Below are 25,519 nucleotides of genomic sequence, written 5' to 3' on the forward strand. Positions count from 1 at the left end.
CACCCCCACAGTCTCTCGGTAATTCTGCCGATCTTCAGGTATCTTCGTCCCCCCCAATTCTGGAGCGGGTTCACCCTTACAGTCTTTAACTGGCCTTTCTTTTATCCGTCTCTTGGTGTCAGCCACCCCCACTTTGGAGTGACCACACCCCCACAGTCTCTCGGTAGTTATGCCGATCTTCCGGTATGGCCCGCCTCCAAGGAATCTGGAGCGGGTTCACCCTCACAGTCTCAGTCCCAACTTTCTTCTATCACAACTTCCAACGTCTGTTTCCATCTTGACGGGTGCGGTTCTCCCGTGGACAGATTAATAGGTCTTTACAAGGCAGGTCAGACTCTTAAGCGGTGATGTCATAGTACCTAAATTCTACTGCGGAGAACACCTCCGCCACACTACACATCCAGCCCTTCCCTTAAGAACTTCACCGTTCCAGGGTTCAAGGTGGCAAATGAATGATGCCTGTCCCTATCGTGACCTAACCTTATCCCCATTCACACAAAATACATGTTACATCCCTCCCAACACCACCAAATTCCATTACATGTGTGTACCCATAGAGACTCATGCAACCTGGCATTCCTCTCTACCTCCAAAGACACAGGTAGGTCGTAGACCCCTGTGTCAATGGGAAACGACTATAGGATACAAATGTGTACAGTCAAATGATAGCTCACCGCAGTGCGTTGGGCGAGTTTTGGGCTGTCACACATTTGTACCTAGAGTGTCTATGGGTACACCATCGACCAACAAACAAAATCCAATAAATGTGCTATGGGGTTTCAGGGTAGTACAAGTTATACGTCCCGAACCCCCATTGAAAACAAAACGTGTCCATACAATAATATTTGGCTACAGGAACCATGTTTGTGGTGTCCTGAGCCTCCTCCTCCGGATAGTTCTGTACAGTTCTGTCTGGTTCTGGTGTATTTTGGTCAATAAGTCCCTTGACCCTCCAACTGTAGATGACGATCACCAGAACCAGAAGAAGTTTCACCGGGTGAAACAAGTGATATGACCTTCCACCCGAACATCTCCAAATCTTCCTCCAGAGCCTTAAATAATGCTCCCGCTGGATTGTGGCACAGTCCTCCATCTCTAAAACACCTCTAGGCAGAGGTCTCTTGGTTGCCAAAATCCAGTGGGATCCTCTGGAGCCTCCCAAGAGTGTCAGGGGGAATAGCTGGCCTCTTCCGTGGCCTCTCCTGGGTTTTTCTTCCGCTCCATATAAAACCTATGGCAGAAGAAAATACCAGGTGCTCCCAGGGGAATTTCTCCCCTAACGGTGCAGTTAAATGTACAAAAATTCCCAGCACCAATACCTTTGACCCATGGGTAGAGAAAGGTATTGGGCTGCCCTTTGTCTCACAGGACTCCTCATTATCCCAACACTGGTGTCTGAACACCCTACCTTCAGAGGAGCGTGTCCTCTGCTACACATCCCTCTGCACCAACAGATAAGGATGGCCTCCCTACTAGGTTAGGATAACTGGAGTTCTGTGGACAAAGCACCATCTTGATGGCACCGCATCCCTGTCCACTCATGTGTACCCAGGCTGACTTCCCCCTGTGATCCCATCTTGTGGAGGCCCGCAGAACCAACGACATAGGCATGCCCCGGCTCCCCAGGACCCCACAACACAAGAACACAGTCCACACTCTGCTGCCAAACACTCCGCGTCCAATCCCTATCAGAGCTGTGCTACCTGCTCGGACTAGATTTAAGTGCGCAGCACAACATTACACCAATGTTGTCTGTCCGCCCCAGTCCCCAGCGCAACACAGCCCTACCGAAAACCTTGAGCACAACAGTGTTATCTGTATCGATCCGAGACCCTGGTTGCCCAGAATAATATCACATCATCCTTTGTGTGCTGCATGAAGAAGGTCCTTATGCCTTCTCCCGACCAGCAGGATTTCCCGTGTGATATTATCTGCTCGCGACCCTATACGTTCTCGATCCACAGTATAACACTGCTCCGCTCCAAGGGGACACAGAATGAAACAAGACAGCAGACGGGACATTACAACACTACATAAATCAGCCTGGTGGAACACACTCATAGACAAGGACCACCATCAACATCAAAGAGAACATTACAATGGACAACAAAAACACACAACATGGACATGTATAGGGAACAAACGGTGTAACAAATAGTACAGGGGTGTCAAATGTTGCCTAGCCTAGCTTGGCCACTCTGGCTCCTCAGCAGCTGATGATGCCGCCAAGAGGTTACCCCTTTATGGCCAAGCTGACTAGACCCCGCTGCACGATTTGCTACCTGAATCTCATCACTGGACACATTGCAATTACTTGCACAAGGGCAATTCCTTGCAATGTGTCCTTTGTTCCCACACCTGAAGCACCTGATTGGGCTTACTGTCCTGTGTGTTTTGCAGTGCTTCGCTATATGACCCAAGCCACCACAAGCAAAGCATTTTATGTTTGCCCGGTGTGGCTTAGGTCCGTCCACACTGCAACCGCGCTCCCTGAATTGTTCCATCTTCAGGGAGGCACTTTTCACGATGTTTCTTTTCCCCAAAGTCAGGGAGAAATCTCTGTTAGTCTGGACAGGCTTGGTCTGGTGATTTGGCCTGTCACAGACTACTCTCCCCCCTATTTGCCCTGCATAGGGCAAAGTTTTGGGATATTCCGACCCTGACTTTATGGGAAAAGAAAGGGCCGGCACCAACTTGGTGATGACCTGTTGCAAGCCAGTTATTATCTGGGAGCTTACAGCAACGTGAGCCTTCAATTTGGCTACCGTCACACTAGTAGAGGCAGTGCGTTCCTTGAAGGCCTTGACCTCAGTATAAGACTGAGTCAACTGAGCCTCAATTTCCTCCTTCTGCTTCTGCATTTCCACTAATTGTGACTGTATTCGAGCCACCTGCGCATCTCGGTCAACAGTAGACTGCACATTCTCCGCCAGCTGTGCCCGCAATGCCGAAACCTGGTCGGAACTATTGGCACAGCACTGGCAGTGAACAGCCGGAGGAATTGTCTCTGTTGACTGAGACACCAGCGCCACTTCCTTTGGCTTACAGATGCTAGCCTCAAACGTATGAACGAGTTTGGCCAGCATCCGAAGCCGTTTAGTGGCCTTATTCAACACCGTCCGTTTGTTAACACAAAGCTTGTCATAACTACAAGCCTGTGCCAACAAATCGGACCACAGCATTTCTGCTGTCTTGTATGTGGTGGGGAGGATGGGATTGAATGTACTGTGTTTGCTCAAGTGTTGCAGTGTGGGGAAGTCCATACTCACCGTTTGAGCGTCCATCTTCTCCTTGGGGCCGTACCTCCTCGCAGCTGCTTGGAAGAAGTCCATTTTCCCGGAACGCCTCTTCCCGACCAGCCTGACTTTGTACGCTGCTCCCACGAAGATGGATCTCTTCCAGTGACGTATCCTCTTCTCCCTCGCAATCACTCGAGCGGTGTAGTGAACGTGCAAAGCAAATAGCGAAATATTAATTCACAGATAGAACATAGATTCTCTGCTAAAGATTTTGATCTGCGTTTGGTGCTGTGAGGAAGAGTCGCGTTTCCTGTCCGAATTATCAGGTCCTAGACGCTCAGACCGCTGACCACGTCTCTCCTAGACGCTCAGACCGCTGACCACGTCTCTCTTGCCTGACAATTCACAGGATAACCGACCTCTAACCTCAAAACCAAACACAGATTTCAAAATCCAAGCAGTGGGCCTGGCTCGCCAATGTAAAGGGGGAATATTAATCACCAATATTTTGCGAATATCGATAATTAATATTCCTAAATAGGAGGAACCGTCTAGTGATGACTCCGCCTATTTATGCCTTTATATAACAATACACAATACTTTCGCTATGCTTTACACTAATCACTAATGCTAGCTGCATGCGCCTTACTAACTCTCTACCGCTAACAAGTACACGCTACACAAAGGGTACAAATATAACGGTATTTATTTAACACACTAAGCACGCAGTACACTAACAATACACAGCACTACACATATACAATACTCAAACTACGCTACACGTTCCCAAATTCCACCCACAAACTAACTATACAATACACACATACAAGTAATATTATCCCACCCGTGTATCTCTATACTGTCCCTAAGGGGTTACAAGAAAATACACACATCAATGGCTCTGCAGGGGTTAATACCTGCAGGCCATGAAATAATACAGGGGCAAGGGTTCAGGGGTATGGAGCAGCGGTTAACCATGGGAGTTAAGCAAGGGTTAACCAGGGATACAGCAGGGCAGAGTGGGGGAAGGGGTTAACAGAGGACTGGCAGTGCTGCTGCAGGGTATTACAGGGGCAAGGGTACAGGGGTATGGCGCAGCAGGGGTTAAGGGATATGGAAAGGGGTTAGGGGTTAAGTGGGAACTGGAATAAGGGGGTGATACTTAGTCCAGCCAGGGGGGGGTCGCTCCTGAGCGCCGATTGCGCTCTTCTTCAGGTCAGTGGTGGGGTAGGTGCGGCTGGGTCCGGTCAACGGCCTGAGCGCCGATGCGCTCACCAGGTGGAGGGGGGGCCCGATCCTAACTACTCGGAGGGCGAGACGCGCTCCTCCACGTGGGGGCCCAGACCCTAACTAACCTTCGGAGTGCCGGGCCGCCGGATATTTAAACCCGGCCGCCCGCACTCCCGCGCTGCGCCGCCCACCAGGGGGCGCGCGCGCCCATCATCCACGTGGGCCGGCGCAGTGATATGACGTCACTGCGCCGGCCCGCACATCGGGGACGCGCTGCAGACAGGCGGGAGATGCCTTTGATCTCCCGCCTGCTGCCCTTAGCATTCCGGACAGTGCGATTGTAATCGCACTGTCGGAATGCGCATAATAGGAGGAGGGGAGGCTTCTCCCCTTCTTCTATCATGCGTAATTATCTCCAGCGGCGCTGGAGATAATTACAACAAAGGGCTCAGATTCTGTTGAATCTGAGCTCTTTGTATCCATCAGGATGACCGGACCCTTGTCCAGTCATTCTGATGCAATTAGCCAGATTGCATCGGTTTGAATGCTTGGGGCACATTCAAACCGATGCACCTGGTTTCAGGTGTAGGAGGGGGGGAATATTATATAGTATACATGCATATGGATGCTTGGGGCACATCCATACACATGTATACATAAATATCACATGTATCTAACGGGGGCACATAATTATATAAGGGGGCACAAGCCCTTACATTATAAGGGGACACAAGCCCCTACATTATAAGGGGACACAAGCCCCTACATTATAAGGGGACACAAGCACATATATCCCACAGGGGCCACCATGAGCCCCTGGGGATCCCCATGAGCAGACGTGCGCAGATGTTGGGCACATCTGCGCACATCATCCCATGATGCGGTGGATAATGCATGCACATATACCATACATGCCGCACATGTTTGCAGGCATGCATGGATATATATGCATACGGCTCAACCGTTCCTCAACAGAGATGATGATGTAACATGAAAGGTCTGGCCAGATAATACACTGGGGAGGAGTTAGGCATGCAAAACACCTAGAGGCCTGGGCACTTGTAAGCCCTCATTTGCATAACATTCTAACGTAGTTTTTACAGCTTTACAGAATTGGACCAAAACAAGAAATGTACAGTTATTATTGTGTATGTGCATATGCAAGAACGCAATGTAAGCAGTTTAAAACATGAAAAGTTGGTGACAGAATCCCTTAAACTACTTTTGCACAATATAAACCCATTTAAAAAATGCAGGACAACTTGTACATTTTTGGTATCATTTTGGGGTACAAAACACTTTTGAGGGTGATTGCCCCTCATCAGTGCAGAGCAGAGAGTACTGGCTTAACTGGGTGAGAGGCATGTGTCCGGGTCAGGGGGGAACTAATTCTCCTTAGGCCTCCTGCACACGACAGTATTTTTTAACGTTCCGAAAAACGTGGTTCCGTTGTACCGTGATCTGTCCTCGTTTTTTCTTCTGTGGGTCTTCCATGATTTTTGGAGTATTCACGGACATGAAAAATGAAAAAAAAAATCTAAGTCAAGTTTGCCATTAATATGATAGGAAAAAACGGACACGGATCACGGACGGATCACGGACGCGGATGACAATCTTGTGTGCATCCATGATTTTTCACGGACCCATTGACTTGAATGGGTCCGTGAACCGTTGGCCGTGAAAAAAATAGGACAGGTCATATTTTTTTCACGGCCAGGAAACACGGATCACGGATGCGGCTGCCAAACGGTGCATTTTCCGATTTTTCCACGGACCCATTGAAAGTCAATGGGACCGCAGAAAAAAACGTTAAATGGGACAACGGCCACGGGTGCACACAACGGTCGTGTGCAGGAGGCCTTAGGGAGAGAGCACCTTAATCAGTGTGAGACTTATAGGCCATACAAGCTCCTCTGAATTCTGGGAGGGAAGGGATGCAAATGAGCTCTTAACAAGCTCTGCCTCTAATGCCACCAGATGTCACTGATGAGGGGCAATCACCCTGGAACAGCTGTCTGCAGATGAGATGCTGGCTTATTTAATATCCAAGTCATGTCTCAAGGCTTATTTTAAGAGCTGAACATTGATGTATAGGATAGCTGCCTTACATCTGCTTGTTAAGAGCATTTCTTTGTGTATGTTTTCTTATAGTTTAGCTGCTGATGAAGAACAGAAGGAGCCACTTCCAGCAGAATCACAGCATAAGAGTGCGCAGACGTCAAGAGCAGTCAACCGGGAGCAGGACACTCAAATGGAAGTGCATGAAAATGAGGAGCTACACAATAACCAGTGCAAAGACAAAAAGACAAGCCGGTAGGTAAACTTTCACAATCTCCTGATCATCCTTGTTTCTTTCAAGTTGTGCTGTCTGAAGACAATTGACCTATGAACCTTCTTTCAGCACCATACAAGTGAGAGAGGCATTGTTGGGCTGAGTTAGGGTACTTTCACACTAGCGTTAAGGTTTTCCGGTATTGAGTTCCATCCTAGGGGCTCAATACCGGTAAAAAAACGAATCAGTTTTATCCTAATGCATTCTGAATGGAGAGCAATTCGTTCAGTATGCTTCAATTCAGTCACCTTTATGTTAATTGGCCAGAGACAATACCGCAGCATGCTGCTGTATTTTCTCAGTTCAAAATTCCAGAACACTTGCCGGAATGCCTTATTTTCCATTGAAATGTATTAATGCTGAATCCGGCACCAAGTGTTCCAGCAAAACGGATACGCAGACCTTTAAAAATGCAAAAAATAAAATAAAATACTCGATTCGTTTTTTCAGATGACACCGGAGAGACTGATCTGGTGTTTCAATGCATTTGTTAGACGGATCCGGATTCGTCTACAAATGCTATACGTTTGCACACGGATTTACGGATCCGACAGGTAGTTCCGGCAACGGAACTGCCTGCCGGATCTTCACATTGCAAGTGTGCAAGTATCCATCCATTAAATGTCTTACGCTATTTTCACACTAGTGTTTTAGTTTTCTGGTATTGAGATCCATCATAGGGGCTCAAAACTCTTCAGTTTTGTCCCTATTCATTGTCAATGGGGACAAAACTGAACTGAACAGAACGGAATGCTCCAAGATGCGATCCGTTCCATTTAGTTGCGTTCCCATGCCGGAGAGCAAGCCGCAACATGTTGTAGTTTGCTTTCTATCTTGGGATGCAGAGCAAGACTGATCCGGCATGACCCCCAATGCAAGTTAATGGGGACGGCGGATCAGTTTTTTTCTGCCACAATAGAAAACGGATCCGTCCTCCATTGACTTTCAGTGGAGTTCATGACGGATTCGTCTTGGCCTTGTTAAAGATAATACAATCGGATCTGTTCATAACTGATGCAGGCGGTTGTTATTATCAGTAACTGAAGCATTTTTGCTGAACTCTGCCAGATCCATTAAAAATACTATTGTGAAAGTAGCCTTAATCACTTCAGGATTGCTCACTGCGAACTTATAAGATTATCTTCTGAGCCCTCTCAATGTTGTGACAGACTCCCTTTAATGGCACAATCCCGTTTTCCCTCACACCTCCACACTGGCACTAATAGGAGGCATGTGATCCATGACCTTAGAATGAACCCGTCCTCTCCGAGACCATGTTCACCTAAATGTCAGGAACCTACGGAACCCCAATATCAATTAGATGAGGGTGAAATTTATTCTAATAAAAGTTCAGCGTTTGAAGATGGATCAGGCTGTCCTTTATGTTATCCAGATGACACCCAAACGCTGCTAAAAACAGAACAACTATGGAGTTGGAGGATATAAATTAACCACAGTCTAGACAAGACTTAATGTTCCAAGGACTGGGTGACAGGGAAAAAAGAGTATTTCCCGTTCATTACAACATCAGAAAGTTAATAGTTAATCTTCAATGAATTGGAAGACCCTGATAAAAAATCCAGTTTCAGTAATGCATTAAAAAGGAAGTATCCCTTCTCTGAGGAAAACTCGGCAACGTGGGATAGGACACCAAAGATCAATGCCCCATTTGTAAATATATATATATATATATATATATATATTTGTGGTCACGGCTGCGGATGTGAAGACCTTGTGTAGAAGAGGGGGACAGGCCTGCCCTGTTTACTTAACTCATACCTGGACTTAATGGCTGGTGGTGTGCCCTTAGCCATGAACGCGGGTAGGCCTATAAGGGGGCATACCCTGGTAGAAGTAGAAAAAAGAGGGAGGGTGGGAGGGGCACAGATAGCTCACGGGCAAGGAGGGATGCGTGCCCTGGCTATTTAAAGGCACCTCCGCCCCTCCCACAAATGCAGGCTGACATGTCAGCCTTAACTACTTGTGGTCACGGCTGCGGATGCGAAGACCTTGTGTAGAAGAGGGGGACAGGCCTGCCCTGTTTACTTACCTCATACCTGGACTTAATGGCTGGTGGTGTGCCCTTAGCCATGAACGCGGGTAGGCCTATAAGGGGGCAAAGAACAAGCCAGGTAGTGTAGAAAAGGGAGTTTATTGTACATGCAGAACGTCTAAAAACCAGACTACAGAAGGCCTCGGATATCTCTCGGTGTGGATTCGGAATGTACCGCCCGTAGCATGCCAGCGACCCATTTTTTGGATGATGTGAGCTGGGACATTATGCTTTGATGCTGCGGATGCAGCCCCAATGCGGAAGGAATGCCCCGAAATGGTTTTTGGATCATGGCCTAAACCCGCCAATAGGGAACGGATGTGCAAAATGAACTGGGATGACGTGATGGATCTGACTTTGAAGGGAAGCAACGGGCTGTCTCGGGCCGAATTGCCCAACACCGCCAGGAGCTGCTGGAGGACCTGGACCGGGCACCATTCGTTGAAAGTGGGGAAGTACCTGATCCCCACTGGTGGACCGACTTGGGATGTCTTGGATGAAGCGAGGTACAGGATGAACTGGTCGCCCTGCCGGACCAGCTGGCCCCTAGTTAAGCCTTTGGCAGAGGAGCTGGTGAATTCCCCTGGCCGCAAGAAACCATAAAAGCTGAGGTACATGGCCGCTTTGACCACGGTACTAGCAAGGAGCCCAAAAGGATTACCATCTAGGGAGGTGGATAACTTCCTGAAGAGCTCTCCTGACACCGGCTGTCTGAGAGAGCTTGGACCCCTGCTACCTTTTTGAATGCCCCTAAGGGTGGCTTTTATCGGCTGTGACAGGAAAATCGACCTACAGTCCGGATCTTCTAATGAGAGGAAATGCTGTACCCCGGCCAGGTATAGCTTTTTGGCGTTGTAGGACAGTTTGAGCTCCAAATGGCAGTATGCCAAGAAAGCCATGATGTATGGAGTTTTGCCGGTATCATGTCTTGGGTGGAGGAGCGTGAACTTGTGGAACACATTCCAGCCTGTTCTATAGTTCCTGGACGATAAAGAATTTCTCACCAGACTTTTTGCTGAATCAATGAACGATTTTAATCCAAAATCAGAGTTTGGAATGCAGGAGGGGGTAGACCCACTTGGTCCGCCTCCGGCATTGCCTGGAAAAAATAATGAAAACGAAATCGTGACAAGGTATCTGCGTCGATATTTTGTTTACCCTGGATATGCCTGCAAGTGACATGAAAATTGTGACGGAGGGAAAGCCAGACCAACTTACGGACAAATGACCTGATGAATGGAGATTCCGATCTGCCTTTGCGATTATGTCTACCACCGCCTGATTATCTGTGACAAAAACTACAGATGAATTGGCCCATTGACTGCCCCAAACTTGAGCTGCCGCTACAATGGGGTACACCTCTAGTAAAGAGGAAGATTTTAAAGCTTGCTGCGCAGAAGACACCTCTGGGGGCCAGGGACCAGCGAACCACTGATCCGAAAGTCAGGTGGCTAGCAAAATAATAAAGATTTTGCCATTTAATGCCATACCACCTCCAGAGAGGCGGGTGAATGGGGAGCAATTTGAACGCGTCTGCAATATCCGCCTTGGATAGCCAAGCCCCTCTGCCTACCTGGAGAATGAGTTGTATGGCTTCATCCACTGAGGAGTACTTCATGGAGAACTCTTCAGAGGGGATCAGAGAATTTAAACTCGGAACCATGAGGCGCAGAAAGATCATAAATGAGACGTTTTTTATTGAAGAACTTTTTTGCCACAATGCCGATAGGGCTGACCCTCCAAGAATCAAAGGGGACAGTGGAAAAAGGCCCTATGAGGAATCCCTTCTCCAGCTCTGATTGTATGAGGCCTCCTACCGAGTCGGGATCCTTGGCTGCTGAGAGGAGATTGGGACCCTCCCAGGTGGACTGGAGAAGTGCGACCAGACCCGTATGAAAACCCTCTGAAAACCCTACTGGGAGAAACTGAACAAAACAGGGATTGGGATGGTTCTGTAGGAGAGTTGCGAGGAGATGTACGTTGACGCCGACTAGTCAGGAGGTCCTGGAGGAACGCTGAGGGCATGTTGTGATGGGGTGGGCTCTAAAGCAACCAGAGCAAATGTGCAGGGCTCAACATTTATTATAATTACATATGGCCAAGTTGTAATTGTTGCACAATTGACTATTACCCAGGAAAACTATGGGGCGGCCTAATTTGTCGGTGGATGGAGTGGGTCTTTGTGCGAAACTAGAGGCGCTGGGAAGGAACCTGCCCTGGGAGACGGGAGGGACCATGTTGGGGCACCAATCTGACGAGTGGAGGATGGAATTGCACGACGCACAAGCTGGCGCCTTGAGACCAGCACAATGGCAACAAAAGAGCTCCATGTCCATGGATGCCCAATTGGTGGTGTGGTGGAACTGGGCCAGAGTGGCGGCCGCCTTGGCTGAAAACGAGAGATGGTAATCATAGAAGGCGTGGCCGCCATACTTGTGGCCCAGATCCGTGACCCTGTACAGGTAGGTGTCCAGTTCCTCCCGTCTTCCAGGGCAGGCGGAGCAGATGATGTCCCTATATAAGCTGAGGGCCATGACAAATTCGGGGATGGATAATTTTTTGTTGAGGCGGACGTCCCTGGCTTTTAGAGTGATGGAAAACGTCGCCGCACGCAATGGTCCTATTGTCGATGGTGTCATGGGTAGCAATGAGAATGCTAGCTAAATTTGCGTCCCTGCTGTCTAGAATATCCCTTCTAATGTTATCTGGGACAAAGTGTGCCGGAGCTACCTCAGGTGTGAAAGAAGCCCTACCTGGGGAATGGGAACACAAAGCAGTGACCAATGGAACCGAAGGGACGGAGGGACAAGGTGACAGCCCTCTGGATTCTACTGCAACCAGTCTGGCCTGCATATCCGAGACAGAAGTGGCAATGTTATTGATCGTGGCATGCAACTGTGCCAATGATAGCTGAATCGTTGACATGGGCACTTGATCCGCTGGATGGGCCATGGGCTCGGACATCAAGAGTCGGTATAGCTCCGCCTTCCGAGCCGAAGGGTAACAAATCCCTCAGCTGTTGAGCTCTTTGATTAATTTTGGAATGGTCCAACTCCTGAGTGACATGGTGCTGCCGTGGGCGGATGCGGAAGAGTCAGGGATGGATAAGGAATCCTCGTGGTCTGATAGATGGGGCATCTGTTGGAGTGAGAAATGATGACAGAGTTAAAGGTCGGAAGACCCCGGAGTAAATAGTGCCCTGTGATGGTGGACAAATTTTTATTTTTATTTATTTTTTTGTGCTGGTGCAGACCGGAGTGTGAGCGCTTACCTGTGTGGACCTGAAAAAGAAAGTTACAGCTGTCGATTATGACGTGACTTAACCGTGAAGGGAGTGTACTGTGAAAAGAGGTACGCACCAAAGTAATAATGACTAGACGGTACCTGAAGAATGACCCTGGAAAAACAAAGGAGCAACCACAACTGGCCCCGGACCTGAAGTGTACAGGACGATGATGTTAGTACACATGAGGCTGGGAGAGAGGTACCAAGAACATTGCAAAAATGTATTTATTTATTTTTAAATGTAAGCTTGAAAATGACCAGGCAACAGAATGATTGATTTAAAAACGTAAGCACGCATAACGTAACAGGCAACAAATTACAATCAGAGTTAAAAACGTAAACATAGATGACGTGACAGGCCACATATTAAAAAAAAAACGTAAGCCCAACAACGTAGCAGGCAAAATAAATTATTGAATTAAAAACGTAAGCCTGCAGAACGTAACAGGCAAGAAATTATACTCAGTTAAAAACGTACACCTGGTTGACGTGACAGGCATCATGTTAAGTTAAAAACGTGAGGCCGGCAACGTAGCAGGCCACAGAGATTATTGAATTAAAAACGTAAACCTGAATAACGTAACAGGCAACAAAATTATAAACAGAGTTAATCGTGAACCTGGATGACGTTACAGGCTGCTTTTAAGTTAAACGTAAGTCCGAAGACGTGGCAGGCAACAGAAAATTATCGAATTGAATACGTGAGCCTGCAGGACGTAACAGGCAACAAAATCTACTCTACTCAGAGTACGAACGTAAACCTGGATGACATTACAGGCAACATACCTAAATTAAAACGTAAGCCCGAAGACGTAGCAGGCAACAGAATTAATCATACATGGAAATATTGGAGCCGTGACCTGGACGATGTCGCAGGCATCCGCATGAAATGCCAGTTAAAACGTATGGCCGGGAAAGAGTGACAGGCCCCAAACCTGCAGTGATATGTTAAATTAAGAGTTGTATATATGACGGTGACCTGCCGGGACAGAGGCAGCAGTATTGCCCGGGGCAATGAAGCAACTGAACGATGCAACATTTTTTTTTTGTTTTGTTTTTTTTGGGTTAAAGTATTTATAAAGTTATTTATTTGTGCCACTGTTTCTTTAAAGATTTTATGAACTTCCTAGTGAATCCTATGGTTGTCCTTATGTGCTGGCTTTCTTTTTTTTTTTTGAACTTTAACAGACAACCTTGGGTGAGCTATGGTTGTCCTGGTTGCTTTTTTTATTTTTTTTTAACTTTGAGTTGTCTCCATGCTGCCACCCTGTGGGGATGCTGAGCGCAGCAGGAGAAAGAGGAACGAAGCCGGACAAGCTGGCCGGGCAGAAGCAGGGAGGAGGTGCCGAAGTATCGTGGGACCTGCGGCACCTGCGCGGGAGACTGAGGGACGCAGCGATGGGGGAGACTGTCTGGTGTGGGATCCGACACCCGGCTCAGCCACAGAACCCAGGCGGGCAGCGCTGAGGGAAGCCGACGGTGGCCAGGTACAGGGGGCAGTAGGCAGGGGACCGGCATGCCTGAACCAAGGAAAAAAATAAAAAGGGAAGGGGGGCAGCCATGTTACCTGTGCGTTCGGCTGCAGCGCAGCGGAGCAGCCTGACATTTAAAGGGAGCGGCGGCCGCAGCATACTTACGGTGGCTGGATACATGTGTGAGTTGACGACGTGAGCTAGGCAGTAACTCCTCCTTGCACAGATAGCTCACGGGCAAGGAGGGACGCGTGCCCTGGCTATTTAAAGGCACCTCCGCCCCTCCCACAAATGCAGGCTGACATGTCAGCCTTAAAGGGGTTGTTCGGGTTCAGAGCTGAACCCGGACATACCCTTATTTTCACCCCGGCAGCCCCCCTGAGCCTGGCATCGGAGCATCTCATGATCCGATGCGCTCCCGTGCCCTGCCCTAAACCGCGCAGGGCACGGGTTCTTGTGTTTTCAATAACACACTGCCGGGCGGTAACTTCCGCCCGGCAGTGTGTTCGGTGACGTCACCGGCTCTGAGGGGCGGGCTTTAGCTCTACCCTAGCCGTTTTACTGGCTAGGGCAGAGCTAAATCCCGCCGATCAGTGCCAGTGACGTCACCGGGGTTCCTGTCAGCCCCATGGAGAGCCCCGGTACGTCACCGGAACTCCTAAAAATGCCTTTGCCCTGCGCGATTTAGCGCAGGGCAAAGGAGAGCATCGGAGCATGAACTGCTCCGATGCTCATGTCAGGGGGGCTGCCTGGGTGAAAATGGAGGGATGGTCTATGCCCGGGTCACCCTCATTCATGGTGATCCCGGCAAAGTTCCCTCTGTGGCGGCCCAGGCGGGCTTGAAACAGTGAGGTAGGGCGGCTGGAGCGACGCTGTGACGCGCTTCCCTCCAGTCGCCAGGTGTTGACGTCAGACGCCGGGAGGCGTGGCCAGCGTCGTGACGTCATGGAGGCCGCGGCCGGCGCCAAATTCTAAAAGGGACACCGATTCGTACCGCTCTGAGGCCTCCGCGGTCACCCTACCTGCTGACAGCAGCGCAAGTGGATGGGAGCTAAGAAGATGAGCGCCCCTACCACCACTGGCTCGGGTCCTGAGCCCCCTACCACTCTGGGCTGTGGAGAAAAGGAGTCTCCACTCTGAGCTGTGGAGAAAAGGAGTCTACCTCCTCTGTTAAATCCAGACCCAGGAAGTGTGGCGTCTGTTCTAAGCGCCTTCCATCCTCAGGGTCCAAGTTACTATGTAAAGACTGCACCTCTACCATGGTGAAGGCGGAGTCCTCTAGTTTCATGGAGGAGATCATGACTCTGGCCAGAACGGAGGTCCAATCAGCGTTGGTCGCTAGGGACCCCCCTGCCTCCCCTATACCCCAGCCACAGACCACCCTCTTCCAGAGGCCTTGACTACTCTGGGAGTGACCTGGACTTGGCCGACTCTGTTTTGTCAGATGCGGGGACTTCTACTAGATCTCAGGAATTGGAGAAAAGTAGTGAGTACAGGAGATTCCTCTTTAACCCAGAGGATATCGAAGAATTGATCCGAACCATCAGGGCCGTTATTAAGATGGAGGTCCCGAAGAGGTCCAAGTCAGTCCAGGAGGAGATTTTCGGGGGTTTAGGGGAGAGGCACAAATCGGTGTTCCCGGTCCCGGACAATGTCCAGAAGATGATACGGGCAGAATGAGAGAAGCCGGAGAAGGGTTCCTTTATCCCACGGGGCCTCAAAAGGTGATACCCCTTCGACGAAGCTGACTGTGCCGACTGGGAGGCCATTCCCAGGGTGGACGCTCCTGTTGCTAAGGTAGCAAAACGAACGGTCCTTCCGTTTGAGGACGCAGCGCAGCTCAAGGACCCTCTAGATAAGAAAGCCGAGAGTTTGCTCAAGAGAACCTGGGAAGCTACAGCAGCTCTCCTAAAACTGGGGGTAGCAGCGACGTGTGTGGCTCGTACACTTGCAGTGTGGCTTGAACAACTAGAGCACCATATAGCAAATAAGGCCCCTCGGGAGGAGATCCTGGACAGTATTCCTCTTCTGAAGAAGGCCCCTTTCTTCCTTGCCGATGCCGCTGCAGAATCTGTTAGGCTATCTGCCCGCACGGCGGTCCTGTCCAATACCACCAGACGGGTACTGTGGCTTAAGGCCTGGTCGGGCGACACCGTATCAAAAAACAGGCTGATATCTCTACCCTTTCACGGTCAATACGTGTTCAGGTCCGACCTAGACAAGATCCTTGAGAATGCCACGGACCGTAAGAAGGGCTTTCCAGAGGACAAATCCAAGTCCAGGAGACAATTTTTTCGGAGGCCCCAGCAGGATCCCAGGGCTGATAGGAGGAGCCACGAGGGTCGGGGATTTACGAGAGGCGGGAGAGAAAAAGTTTCTTTTCCTGAATCCCAACAGGGGGGATCCCTCTTCATCAAAACAATGATATCATCCTGGTTGGAGGAAGGCTCAGCTCCTTTCTAGGGGTTTGGGAACAAACCATCACGGATCTGTATATATTAGGCATCGTAGAACATGGCTACACTATAGAACTGGATTCCCTTCCTCCGCAGAGGTTCGTCCTGACCAAGCTCACCAGAGGCCTCGAGTCTCCCTTATCTGAGGGTGTAAGAAACTTATTACGCCTGGGGGCAGTAGAAAGGGTCCCTGCCAGAGAATTCGGGAGGGGTCACTATTCCCCCTTATTCCTGGTCCGGAAATCGAATGGCAATTTTCGGACCATCATAAATTTAAAACCCCTGAACAAACACATCACCTACCACAAGTTCAGGATGGAGACCATCAAGTCAGCGGTGAAGCTCATCAAAAGAGGATCTATGATGGCTACAATAGACCTCTCCAACGCATACTTCCATATCCCAATACAGGCCCGTTCCAGAAGATATCTGAGGTTCGCGGTGGGGCAAGGCGGGACAGTTTGCCACTATTAGTTCAAGTGCCTCCTGTTCGGCATATCATTGGCACCCGCATATTCACCAAGGTGATGGCAGAGGTCGTAGCCTCCCTAAGCAAGGAGGGGATAATAATCGACCCTTACCTTACCTAGACGACCTGCTAATAGTAGCGGAAACCTCAGATCTCCTTCACAGACACATCCAAGTGGTTCTGTCACGCCTCCAGAACTTGGGCTGGTTTGGTCAACCGGGAGAAGTCCGACTTGTTCCCAGACCATCGTAAGGTATTCCTGGGTATTCTCTTAGATTCAGCTCTTCAAAAATCCTTTCTCCCTCCGCTAAAGGTACAGAAGCTGAAATCAAGGGTCCTCCACTTCGCCAAGCAGTCCCGTTGCTCAATAATGCAGGGCATGGAAATGCTGGGCCATCTCACCTCATGCATCCCCGCGGTAGCCTGGGCCCAATTGCATATGAGACCTTTACAGAAGCTGGTTCTAAAACAATGGAACAGGTATCGATCATCCCTGGACCAAGGGTTGTCAGTGTCCTGGGAGGTAAAAGCTTCACTGGGCTGGTGGCTCTAGACCAAGAACCTGGAAATGGGAGTTCCATGGAGGCAGGAAAGTGTGTTTTTCCTCACAACGGACGCCAGCTCTTGGGGCCCTCACGGCTTCAGAGACTTTTCAAGGGATTTGGTCCGAGGACCAGAGAAGGATGTTCTCCAACTACAGAGAACTCCGTGCGGTTTGGGAAGGCCTCAGGTCCATCCAAATACAGGCCAAAAATCGCCACGTCCTGGTCCATTCGGACAATTCCACAGCAGTGGCATTTATCCAGCACCAGGGAGGAACAAGGCACAGTCACCTCCAGAGGCTCTCAGACCGAATCTTCCTTTGGGCAGAAAATAATCTACAATCCCTTGCGGCAGTACATCTAAAGGGATCCCTGAATCTCCAGGTGGATTACCTCAGTCGGCAAAGTCTGGACCCAGGCGAGTGGTCTTTGTCCCAGACCGCCTTCCAACAGATTTGGGATCGTTGGGAGAATCCCATCCTAGACCTGTTCGCATCAGCAAAGAATTGCAAGGTTCAGAATTTCTTCTCCCTCAATCGAAGAGACCCATGTGTGGCAATAGACGCTTTTACCCAGAGCTGGACGACGGGCCTAGTCTACGCCTTTCCCCCGATACCAGTAATCTCAAGAGTGCTCCAAAAGTTTCAGTCCGAAAGGTGCAGTCTGATTCTGGTGGTCCCATTCTGGCCCAGGAGAAGCTGGTTCGGGCTCCTCAGGTCCCTCAGCCCGGAAGATCCCATTCATTTCCTGCCGGAGGAGGGTCCTCTAACCCAGGGTCCTATACCGCACCCCAATACCAACCTCCTCAAGCTGTCCGCCTGGATTCTGAGCAATCCCTCTTGCTAGGGCTAGGGCTCTCTGAAAGAGCAGTTAAGACCCTCTTACTCAGTAGGAAGTCCAACCACCTCCAAAGCATACCTCAAGGTTTGGAGAAAGTTTGCATCCTGGGATGGAGTCAGGTTCAACCAGACCACCCCTAATATCCCTCTTATCCTGGAATTCCTCCAGGATGGGCTGGATTTGTGTCTTGCTCCTAACACATTGCGAGTTCAGGTGTCGGCCTTGGGGGCCCTCTATAATACCGGCCTTTATGAGGTCCCCTGGGTAGCAAGATTCCTGAAAGCTGCAGATCGACTAAATCCCCGAATAGGAATATGGTCACACCATGGAACCTCAAAACCGTCCTTTTAGGGCTGTCGGATGTTCCGTTTGAGCCTCTTCTTTCCCTATCTATTAAGTGGCTCACTCTGAAAACCATCTTCCTAGTTGCCATATCCTCCGCAAGGAGGGCTTGCGAGCTCCAGGCTCTGTCCATACAGGAACCTTTCCTCATGGTGCTAGACGACAAGCTTGTTTTCAAATTAGACCCTTTTTTCTCCCCAAAGTGGTCTCCTCTTTTCATAGGTCGCAAGATATAGTTATCCCGTCTTTTTTTCCTAACCCTAAAGACGAGCAGAAATCTAGATTCCACAATTTAGATGTTAGGCGTTCAGTTCTTCATTATTTACACGCCACAGAGGAGTGGCGTATCGACAAAAATGTATTTATCCAGTTTGCAGGTCCAAATAAGGGTAAGAAGGCAGCTAAGAGCTCTATATCCCGCTGGATTGGATGCACCATTTCCGAGGCCTATAAAGCCTCCGGTAGGGAGGCTCCTCCATCCCTTAGAGCCCACTCAGTTAGATCGGTCTCCACTTCTTGGGCTGAAAGAGCCTCTGCTTCGTTAGAACAGATCTGCAGGGCAGCCACATGGAAGATGGCCCACACCTTCACCAAGCATTATAGGGTGGATGTGTTTGCTGACGAGGACTTTTGACGTAAGGTCCTAGGTGCTGTAGTCCCCCCTAAAGTTACTTTGTTAGTTCTCAGTTTGTGCTGTCATGGAGACGACTGGGGAAATGAGTATTGCACTCACCGGTAAACTGGTTTCCTGGAAGTCTCCATGACAGCACAACTTTGTCCGGCCCTTGTTTTTCTTTGTCAATAGACTATTTGGCTAGTTTTATGTTCTACCCCTTGTCCTAGTCCTGTTATAATACACTGGCGATGAGGGGTGGTGGTGGGGTTTTTAACCTCTGTGTTTTTTCCTGTCCTATCAGAGGAAGGCAATCTCAGTTTGTGCTGTAATAGAGACTTCCAGGAAACCGGATTACTGGTGAGTGTAATACTCATATATATATAAATATAATAAACTCCCTACCCTTTGAGGACATAGAAACATAGAATGTGTCGGCAGATAACATCCATTTGGCCCATCTAGTCTGCCCAATATACTGAATACTATGAATACATGGGCCTATGAATGACATGGGCCTATTAAAAGACCCCATGGATAAGAGGTGTGAAGGTCTACTGAAAAAAAAAACATGGGAATCGAGCACAGCCATGCTTAAATCTACTGTAGCTGCTACTAGTACGGCCAGGTCCCTATTGGTATGCCTGGATCAACTTGAAAACAATTTGGCAGCAGGGACCCCAAAAGAAGAAAAGTTCACAAAGATTCCCAGAAATATCTAAGGTTTCCCATACAGATAGGTGGAATTTTCCACCACTTTCAATTCGCTGTCCTCCCATTCGGTCTGTTGTCCCCTCCGAGGCTTTTTATAAAAATCATGGCTGAATGTCGGGGTTCCTGCATCATCAAGGATTTCTGCCAATACCTTCCCTCGACGATTTTCTTCTGGCTGCTTGCTCAGGAGTCTCACTTCAAGATCACCTACAGATAGTGAGCTCAACATTCTTATCCCTGGGCTGGCTAAGGGCCCTTTCACACCTGCGTTCTTTTCTTCCGGCATAGAGTTCCGTCGTTGGGGCTCTATGCCGGAAGAATCCTGATCAGTTTTATCCTAATGCATTCTGAATGGAGAGAAATCCGTTCAGGATGCATCAGGATGTCTTCAGTTCCGGACCGGAATGTTTTTTGGCCGGAGAAAATACCGCAGCATGCTGCGCTTTTTGCTCCGGCCAAAAATCCTGAACACTTGCCGCAAGGCCGGATCAGGAATTAATGCCCATTGAAAGGCATTGATCCGGATCTGGCCTTAAGCTAAACGTCGTTTCGGCGCATTGCCGTATCCGACGTTTAGCTTTTTCTGAATGGTTACCATGGCTGCCGGGACGCTAAAGTCCTGGCAGCCATGGTAAAGTGTAGTGGGGAGCGGGGGAGCAGTATACTTACCATCTGTGCGGCTCTTCAGAGTGACGCCAGGGCGCTCCACGTGCATGGATGACGTGATCGCATGGCACGTCATCCATGCGCATGGGGCGCCCTGACGTCATTCTGGAGCGCCCCAGGAGCCGCACGGACTGTAAGTATACCGCTCCCCCGCTCCCCAGTACTACTATGGCAACCAGGACTTTAATAGCATCCTGGGTGCCATAGTAACACTGAAAGCATTTTGAAGACGGATCAAATGCTTTCAGTTCACTTGCGGTTTTCCGGATCCGGCGTGTAATTCCGGCAAGTGGAGTACACGCCGGATCTGGACAACGCAAGTGTGAAAGAGGCCTAATAAATGTAGAAAAATAGGATCTAATACCTAGTCAGCAGAAGATTTTCTTGGGATTTCTCAGCTCTGCTATTTTCTTCCCAGGAAAAACATAAAGCATTAATTAAGAAGATCCATCTGTTTTGACAGTCCAGAGTATCTTCAATAAGAGACATCATGACAATCCTAGGATTACTCACCTCAACCATTCCATCTATGAGATGGGCTCAGGCTAATACGAGAATTCTCCAAACATTTCTTCTGACAGTGTGGAACATAACCAAAACATCACTAGACAAGAAGTTACAAGTACCAGTATCGGTCAAGAACTCTCCCAGCTGGTTGTTAGTAAGAAAAAATCTTCAGAGAGGAGTTCTATCAAGACCATCCTGTCAAATGGTCAGTAGCAGAGAGTGGGGGGCCCATATGGAATATACGGTCATCCATGGACGGTGTAACAGTCAGATGGTCGATGCGCTTCATCAAATCTAAGGAAGCTGACGGTTGTCCTCTATGCTTTGGGGAATCTAGAAACTTTTCGAAGTGTAAAAATTCTGTCAGACAACACTACCACGGTGGCATATATAAATCGTCCAGGTGGAACAAGAAGCAGATGTCTCTCTACAGGTAGAACAAGGAGCAGATGTCTCTCTACAGTGGCAGTAGAAATGTTTGCATGGGCAGAGAAAAATTTGACCTCTTAGTAAGTACAAAAGCTAGGCACAGGTGTGCAGTACATTTAAAAGGAGAAGAGAATGCGACAGTGGACTTTCTCACCCGAAACGCATCAAGAGAAGGATAATGGGTACTGGACAGAAAGAGCTTCCATCAGTTAACTCAGAGATTGGGATCTCCGATAGTAGATCTATTTGCTATGAGGAAGAATTCCCAGATCAGAGACTTATTTACCGTTAATTCTTGATGTTTTAGGAGACATGGAATCCTCAGTGTCCTCTGGAAATCCCTCTAACACTGGACTTAACACTATTAACTCTTAGTTTGATTCCCATAATGGCACTATCTGAGGTGAGCCTTGTGAATCATTTCATAAAAGCAGCAGTCGATTATGTCCATCTCTACAGTCCTCTCCTTGGGCTTTAAACTTAGTTTTGTCTATCCTTATGGAGGCCTCATTAGAACCATTGCCAGACATTTCTTTGGGGCTTCTAGCATTCAGGACTCCTCTACTTTTGGTGATCACCACAGCAAAGAGAATAGGGGAAACCTTCTCTTGCAAACCACCCTACCTTCTTGTTTTAGAGGATAGGATTATACTTAAACGTTGGCCTGCAATCCATTGTCAACAAGAAGTATCTTTACCATCCTTTTTGTGCACAACTAAAATCTGAGAAAGAAAGCAAATTCCACTCTCTGGATGTGCGCAGATGTGTCCTAGAATACTAACATGTTACGGAAGACTTTAGAAAATCTAACCACCTGCTCCTTCAGTATCAAGGGCAAGGCAGCAAGTAAAGTCCCAATAGCACAATGGATACGTCTTGCCATATCCCTATATTACAGGGAAAAACAACCCCCCCCTCCCCCACCGTTACAAATATCAAAGCACACTCTACTAGGGCAGTATCGACCTCTTGGACAGAAGTTGCCTCTGCCTCTCTAGACCAGATCTGTAGGGCAGCAACTTGGTCAAATCCATCAACACTTTTTTTAAACATTACAATTAAAATTTTCTGGCTAATGAAGAATTAGCCTTTGGCTGCAGAGTTTCGTCTGTGGCAGTTCTTCGCCCCCCCCCCCCTAATTTCATTTCTCTCAAAATCCTCCTTTCTGTGCCGGCATGGAGGTGTGAGGGAAAGATGCAAATTGCTCTTGGATTTCCTGTTAACACACGCTCTGGTGATAGAATTGATAATAGAATAGTTTGTTGTGTATCTCTCTGTCACTGAACTGATCTAGGTATGGAGGAGGCACCTTTTTATTGGGAGCTGTGACGCTGTTTCCTGTCTCTTGAGTCTCTCCTATCCGTGCCGTTGTGGAAGTTAACAGGAAATCCAGTTACTGGTAAGAGTAATTTTCATCTATAAAAAAGGATCAGAATGGCATCAAATCAACATTACTGCTGGTCTCTACTTCCTTGTCCCTCTTGTCACGCATGAAATAACTGCTCAGCCATTTACTGTGCAGGAAAATCTTAGAAGGGGCCACAATGCAAAATCAGCACAGTAGCCCAATCATTCTCAGGACTAGTGGGGTATCCAGAGGCTGAACCCCCTTCAATCGTAAAGACAAACCATCAGTATATAAGGGAGTAAAAGCCCTTTAAAGGAGAATGTCGTTCAGAAGCAGAAAATTATACTTCGAAGTGTTCAACTCGCATTTGGAAGGACACAGAATTGTGGAAAAATGTAGTATTATTTATTTTATCTTTTCCAGGTGCAAATCTATTATTGATGAAGAACTGGCGCAAATCTGTAAGAAGCGAATCAGGTAAGTTATGTGAAACAAGCAATCTTGTAGAAGTCTTGCAGGAAACACAGGTGCTATTTTCTAATACCCTTACATTTTAGCCATTTGCAGCCAGAAACAGGTCTGACCTGAGGTTTGTTAGAAAAAAAAAAAAAAAGGAAAATGTGACATGCATAAGAGAATTCTTTATTTACTTCTCACAGTTTAGATTGTGCTAGAAACTAACTAGAAATATGACTGGGCTCCACAGTATATTTATGAATGCCCGTGCAACTCTCACTCCTGAGGTTAGTCAAGATCACTCTCTCAGACCAGGCCAGGTAGCCAGTCTATCAATTTCCCACAGTTCACTTGTCCTCATCCTTCGGGCCCCAAAGCAACAGCATCCCCTGCTTCTCCTATAGCTGCACCCCTGCATCATAGCAGAACTGCATAGATGTGCCTCAAATATTAGGATGACCTGTTGTGTCAAGTTGTTAATATAAAATCAAGGGGCAGAAGTTCTTAACTGAATGTTGTGCCTCTCCAGCTATGATCAGCTCTGTTTTGCTCTCCCTTGGAGAAGTAGGGTTAGTATTTTATGTACTCATAGCCTTTTACATTGCTTTATTTGGTTCATCGAGAAGAACTGTTCATACCTGCAGGATCACTGTGTTCAGCTGAGCATGTGTGCCCCTTCATTTCAGTGATCAGTGTGAGTATAAGCACCAGGTTCATCACCAAACAAAAGTTCTGACATGTCACCATGACATGCCAAAAGTTTTATAAAATTACAGCTAGTTCATGCAGCTGGACAATAGTTTTTGCATTGGAAGACTCAAACTTGTACTGAAACACAAAGGACATGTCAAAACTGCTATAAAGCAATAGTAGACAGTTGCACTTTTTCTGAGGCCCTTGCGAAAATAAAAGAATCGGTCTATTAACTGGCATGAGCAATTCCGTTTTAAAGATAAGTTCACACTGCAGTCCAATAAGGATCAGAATTTAAAAAATATATAAAATGGCATATCAGCAATACAATATAGAACACTCGATCATCTTAAACTTTCACCATTGCTTTTATGCAATTTTATTATTTTATTCTGATCTATATTGAACTGTAGTGTGAAATGGTCTTTAAAACCTGTGGAACCACAGACCTCAAAGAGCCATTGAAAAGCATGAAGCATCCATTTGAAGCCTATGTGCAGGGGCGGATTAAGTGCATGATAGGCCCGGGGCTGTCTACCCAACTTGGACCCCTTCCTCCATTTTAATTATTATTATTTATTTTTTTGTATGAAGAGGCTGCAGTGCTTCATGTGCGCCACAGTCTCTTCCTAGACCATATGACATCTTCAGACTAAAAAAAAATACCGCAAATTACCCCAAATTGGGTCCTAAACTGAAAAATTTGGTCGCCAAATTTAAAATACATATAATTATCATAAAAAAGACATGGAGGAGAATACAGCACCACATACCTCTTACATCCAGTGACATCTATTGTCATGTAGACCTTCTCTTTCATCTTCTCCTCCATTTGACCCAGACCACCATGACAAATTCTTTCAGCCACATCTTGTCTCTACTGTTTGTAACACAGACACGTTAGATTTCTCAATTTTTCCATCAACCTCCCCATCCTGGTGTCCCCACAGTGTCATCCTGCTGCCACTCCCAATACTGTGCCCGTGGTGCTCCCCAATGTCCTGGGTACTATACTGCTGAAAAAATAGTGACCCTAATAGACACAATTGAAGTCATTTATCAAACTGGTGTAAAGTAGAACTGGATTTCCAAAAGAGCTGTCAAAAATGAATGGTTGAACATGATTGGTTGCTATGGGCAACTAAGCCAGTTCTGCTTTACACCAGTTTGATGAATTACCCCAAATGTTCCTATAGTGTCCACAGCAGCTATAATGTCCCCTAGAGTACCCAGAGTAATAATAACACCCTCTATTGTGCTCTAGGCAATAATCCCTGTATAGTGTCCCCAAAAAATAATAGAATTGCCCCTAAAGTGCCTCCCCAATAGCAACACCCCCATATAGTAATTTCCACTACACTGCTCCCACATAGGAATCCCCACACAGTAATTTCCCTCAAACTGCCCCCATATAGTAGTTTGCCCCCACACAGTAATTTCCCCTACATAGTAATTTCCACCACACTGCCCCCACATAGTAATTTTCCCCAAACTGCCCAATATAGCGATTTCCCCCACATAGCAATTTCCCCACACTGTCCCCACATAGCAATTTCTCCCACACTGCCCCATATAGAAATTTGCCCCACATAGAAATTTCCCCCACACTGCCCCCACATAGAAATTTCCCCCCACACTGCCCCCACTAAGGCGTGCACACGTCACAGTGCTGCGTCCCGTCACAGGCGCGCGATGACATCATCACGCCAGCCTGTGACAGGATTTCACTACCGCATAGGTCTCAGGCCTACTAGGCCTGAAGCCTATGGCGGTGATTTGCGACGGGACAGGCAGCTATGCTGCCGACCCGAACGTCCCTATTGTAATCCGCCA

General features: G+C 47.9%; 1 protein-coding gene across 4 annotated transcripts in view; it reads left to right on the top strand.

Moving 5' to 3' along the window:
• The window catches only part of LOC122922805 (zinc finger protein 692-like), a 405,840-nt gene that overhangs the window by 256,965 nt on the left and 123,356 nt on the right, over positions 1 to 25,519 (top strand). For all 4 annotated transcript variants that reach the window (XM_044273542.1, XM_044273545.1, XM_044273543.1 and 1 more), the window contains 2 exons: positions 6,621 to 6,782; positions 22,961 to 23,014. In XM_044273542.1, the coding sequence (XP_044129477.1) occupies positions 6,621 to 6,782; positions 22,961 to 23,014 (216 nt within the window). The remainder of the gene's footprint in view (positions 1 to 6,620; positions 6,783 to 22,960; positions 23,015 to 25,519) is intronic.

The sequence above is a fragment of the Bufo gargarizans genome, unplaced genomic scaffold (genome assembly GCF_014858855.1).
Source record: "Bufo gargarizans isolate SCDJY-AF-19 unplaced genomic scaffold, ASM1485885v1 fragScaff_scaffold_726_pilon:::fragment_4:::debris, whole genome shotgun sequence".
NCBI classification, from domain to species: Eukaryota; Metazoa; Chordata; class Amphibia; order Anura; family Bufonidae; genus Bufo; species Bufo gargarizans.